This window comes from Fukomys damarensis, unplaced genomic scaffold (genome assembly GCF_012274545.1).
Source record: "Fukomys damarensis isolate Sample0158 unplaced genomic scaffold, DMR_v1.0_HiC HiC_scaffold_2, whole genome shotgun sequence".
NCBI lineage: Eukaryota > Metazoa > Chordata > Mammalia > Rodentia > Bathyergidae > Fukomys > Fukomys damarensis.
The window spans coordinates 60540902-60545868 of NW_022900914.1; the positions used below are offsets into that span (position 1 = coordinate 60540902).

At 35.5% G+C, this 4967-nt stretch overlaps 1 protein-coding gene across 2 annotated transcripts in view; it reads left to right on the plus strand.

Annotated features, from left to right (window-relative positions):
* Window positions 1-4967, plus strand: part of Kdm3a (lysine demethylase 3A) — a 46131-nt gene that overhangs the window by 7842 nt on the left and 33322 nt on the right. For both annotated transcript variants that reach the window (XM_010625654.3, XM_010625655.3), the window contains exons 3-6: window positions 277-432; window positions 1372-1482; window positions 3857-3959; window positions 4695-4819. In XM_010625654.3, coding sequence (XP_010623956.1) covers window positions 277-432; window positions 1372-1482; window positions 3857-3959; window positions 4695-4819 — 495 coding nt within the window. The remainder of the gene's footprint in view (window positions 1-276; window positions 433-1371; window positions 1483-3856; window positions 3960-4694; window positions 4820-4967) is intronic.

Genomic DNA, 4967 nt, shown 5'->3' on the forward strand with positions numbered 1-4967 from the left:
CCATTACAAAAAAAAAAAAAAAAAATGTGTAAAGCTCTTCTGAGAAGGAGTTCTTTGGTTTCTGGGCTTTCCAGAGATTACTTTGAGGTCACTGGCCTCAAAAGCCCTGACTTCTGCATCCCAAAGTAGTTTGGGAGCCAAAGTTTGGTCTGTATGTGTAGTTGTTTTATTGTGAGCTATGTACAGAATTAGAAGGGGACAGCAACCCAGATACAAGATTTAGGTAGGATAATAAGAATATAACTCAACAGCATTTTTTTTAAAAATTTTGCCTAGGTGTGTGTGGAATTCGATGGGGAATCTTGGAGGAAGAGAAGATGGATGGAAGTCTATAGCCTTCAGAGGAGAGCATTTTTAGTAGAGCATCATTTGGTTTTGGCTGAAAGAAAATCACCTGAAATTTCTGAACGAATTATTCAGTGGCCTGCAATAGTGAGTAAAACTGATTTTACTGATAAAGAGAGCATTTCATCTGTTTTGGGTCATATGTGTGACAGTGTGGAAGAATCAACACCCAGTTGCCTCGCTTGCATGAGGCATGGGGTTCGTCACCAGTACTGAACCATAAAGAGTAGCACGCCCAGGATCTTCTGCCAGCCCTATTAGAAGCTCTGAAACTCAGGGCTGGTCCCTTTCCTCTCCATGGCCTGTTTTCTCCACTTGAAAATGGGGTTGGAGATAGCATTGGAACATCTAGGTCAGGGGTCAGAAAGGAGTGTCACACAAACATATTCATCTGTTTGGCTTGGGTAAGAGTAAGGGTTCTAAGAAAATTTGAGTTAGTTGTGCCACATCCACAGTAGTCCAGTGCAGTTGAAGGAAACAAGTATTGCCTGTATCTGGAGGGAACAATTAAGAACGTATGGGATGCGAACTGGAACTTAAAGGAGGAATAGTTTTATACATGCAGGTAGTTGGAAAGGCTAGGTGGCCCTTCAAAAGATGACCACATTGTGAAGGGCCTTGGATGTAGAGCTATCAAAGATTTTGCCCAGAACTGAGAAGAACTGCTGGAGATAGTTGAGTGATTTAGGATTGTGCTTAAAGTTGTAGTTTGCTTTTTGTATTTTCTTTCTCAGCTATTGAGAAGTTTCTAGAAACACAGCCTTAACTCCCAGAACAAAGTACAACATGCATTTTTTTTTTTTTAATGTGTATATTTTTGGGAGAGCATGAATCTATAGACTCATACACCAATGACTCCTACGTGATCTGTGGCTACATAGTTCATCCATAGTTATGAAATAATATGAACAGTAAATAAAAAAGTTAATGGCTTTGTCACTTTGTGGAAAATTGCCAGTTCCTATTTTCAGAATAATGCTGATAGCAGTTGAGATACCAAAACATTTTTTTGTTTGTTTGCTTTAGATGTACAAGTCTCTATTGGACAAAGCTGGTTTGGGATCCGTAACTTCTGTTCGCTTCCTAGGAGATCAACAAAGTGTATTTCTTTCCAAAGACCTTTTGAAGCCTATACAGGTAAAACATAGGAACAGTATTAGGCCATAAAAATAAAAGTGCACATTTTTTTAACATTAGAAGAACAATACTGATGTTGATTGCCCTTATTCAAATGCCTGATAGAGAAAAGAACCATACCCACCCCATAAAGAGTTGTTGGATAGCATCTCTACAGTATTAGCCTTTGGGTTGATGTTATTTGGGGTTGAAAGGACAAAGGTACTACAGTTGATAATTGTGTGTGTGTTTAAGCAACTAGGTGATATGAGTTTTTCAAAGTTAACTATCATTCATAGTTGTGTATGTGCATACATATATACATATAGTCAGTCCTTATTATTCACAGTCTGTGTGAATTTGCTTGCTTGCTAACTTATGTTTGTAGCCCCTAAACCAATACTTGTGATGATTCATGGTCACTTGTAGGTACACACAGAACAGCAATAATTTTAATTGCTACATGCACATTCTCATTTGAGGTAAAGTAAGGTGATATTCTCTGCTTTCTTGTTTCATTTCTCATGGTATGAACAAGTATCCTTTTTGCCCTTTATCTAGTGTTAATGTGTGTGTTTTTGGTGACTTCACAGTTTTAAATGCCCCCCAAACCTAATGCTAAAATGCTGTCTGGTGTTCATAAGTGCAGGGAGACTATGTTGGGTTTTAAGAAATACATGCATTAGATAAACATTATTCAGCCATAATGCCTTTGGCCATGAGTTCAAGGTTAATAAATCAACAATAAATATTAAATAAGATGTCTCTTAACAGCAACACATAAAACAAGGTTATGTATTGATCTCTTGATGAAAATGTGACCAGAATCTCATGGGACATCTCTGTTTCTCTCAAGAGTAATGGTTCATTATACTGTATTCACTGTTTTTGGCAACCTGATAAAATATAACTACTGTAATTAGTGAGAACTAACATACATATATATTTTTCCAACAACCTTTAAGCTCCTGCGTCTTGCTTGTATGTGATTATTTTTTGTGAAAATGTTGAAAGGAATACCTTTAGAAAACTGTTGCTTTTGTGTTCACTTTCATCTTTAAGATAGCATTTATGAAACAATCTTTTTTACCCATTTTTATGTGACTTAAGATCTGACTCTCTTCTATGGTGTGTAGAACTATTAAACCTGTCTCTTTGCCGAAAGGCAGTTTGGAATCAGTGGTCATTGGATTGCTGGGCCTGTGTTGGAAAGCTCAAAACACTGTCTTTTCTGTTTGCATCTTTTATTTCCATATCCTGGAAGTGCATGAAAATAAGGCCTATGATATAGACTTTATTTTATAATATTTGAAGTAGATGAACTAGAGGAGAATGGTTTTACTTTAGTTTCAGGGCTGGTCCTGAGACTAAAGTTATATACATGTAAGTTACTTACATCTGTTAGAATGACTTGCTGGTAAGGAACCAAGGGACCATACAATGGTGTTGTGGATATTTTGCTTGATTAAGTAATGTACTTTTTACTTCTTAGCCTTGTTTTCTGAATTTTCATCTTCTGTATGTGCAAGTTTTTCAGTTAAGGTCAGAGCTTTTAGTTTTGTTTCTTGAGATAAAAACATAGATGAGTAAATTTTTATTTGTTCTCTGGGAGGGGAACCATTCTTGACCATGTATTTGTTTCACAATGGTGGAAAACTATGAGGCCTTATTTGCAATGGCTTTTGGGTGCAGCACTGTTTTTGCTTTTCCCTGCTAGAATTTGGATTTGGCAGGTTATTCCTATTGACAGTTTCTTTATACATTTGTCATAACTGGGTGTGCACACAAAACCAAAAGACTATGGAATAGTGCCAAGCATGGAGCTGGTGCCAAGAACTTGGGTATTTCTAAACTGGTTTGTTTTGAAACCTTAGGCTAGTCATTCAGATTTGTCTCCTCACCTTCCTTAACATTTGAAAAAGAACACATTTGGAATTCAAGTTAAGTAAAATGAATCTGTGTGAAATGAGTTGTTAATAGCAGTTGAAATGAATTGATAGTATTGATCTGTCTTTTATGTGTTGTATCTCTGTCTCTGGCCCCTTCAGTTTGGATCTGTGGTTTCCTCATCCCCAGTGTTGGGGATAATAGTGTTTTTACTTGGATTGAACATCTTAAGTTTGTTTGCTTATTATTTTCTGTAACCAAGGTTATATCATGTGTCATACTATGCTTGAGCCACCCTTAGTATTTTTCATGCTCCTGGCTTGGGGTAACTTTACTTCAGTCTGTCTTATCCCTATGATTGTACGATAGTTTGCTGGAGTTGGAATGGTCTGGGGCCAAAAATGGCTAGTTGAGGGTACTTTAACCTATCTGATTTAATTAATAGATATATCCATTGAAATTTGTAAATATTTATTTCCTTAAAATGTAATGATCTTTGATTTTACAGGATGTAAATAACCTTCGGCTTTCCCTTACTGATAATCAGAAGGTCAGTAAAGAATTTCAAGCCTTGATTGTGAAACATTTAGATGAAAGCCATCTGTTACAAGGTATGTGAATGATCTATTGGTGACAGTTCATGAGTTGATCAGTGATTATCTTGTAAGAAGTTAGGATTCGGTCTTCTCATTTTGTCATTGAAATTTATTGTTTTGAAAATGTGAAAGTAATTTTAAAATTTTAAAATTATTTAAAAATTTCCTTTCTTTTTCCCATGCAGCTAAATGACTTGAAGGAAGGACTTAACTAACATATTTAAAATTTTCTAAAGTTTGGAAAGTTCAGAGATTATAAGAGCAAAACAAGTATTTAAAAAACTCATTAGTGTGGAATTTGATGTTTGGCATTTCAGTACTTTAAAATAAGGTTTTTACTTGATTATCCTTGCCATCCCATTTACTACTATTGAGGTTCCTAGTTTCACAATCATAAATTTTTTTTTTTAATTTTAAAAACAGCAATTCTGTTGGGATTCCTGAAGTTGGTTTCTCTAAAGTACACAGGACAGTGAGTTGGTTCTTAATGAACTATTTGATAATTCTTGGTGGTTATAATATTCTAGAATAAATATATTGCCACTCTTAAATGCATAGGAAAATGAAACTTACAAATAAATAAAAGATTTACATTTTTTCCTAGCTTTGCCAAAATGTGTTTATAGTAATTCTTTCAATGTTTACTTTTATCTCCTGCATTTTTTTAGAAGATGCAGGAAAAGATTGTCTTAGGTAGTAGTCCTAATGGGAGATAACGCAATCTGCTCTTAAATTTTTTCTCTTTTTAAGGTGACAAAAACTTAGTTGGTTCAGAAGTAAAAATTTATAGCTTGGACCCATCTACTCAGTGGTTTTCAGCAACTGTTGTAAATGGAAACCCAACATCAAAAACGCTTCAAGTCAACTGTGAGGAGGTAAAAAACAATAATAACTACGTGTAGGATAACTGTGGGCAAGATGACTGTACAAAATATTTGTCTTTCAGGAGCCCCTAAATCCTTTCTTTATAAAATGTTATAGCAGAAGGGGCTGGGGATTTAGCTCAGTGGTTCGCACCTGCCC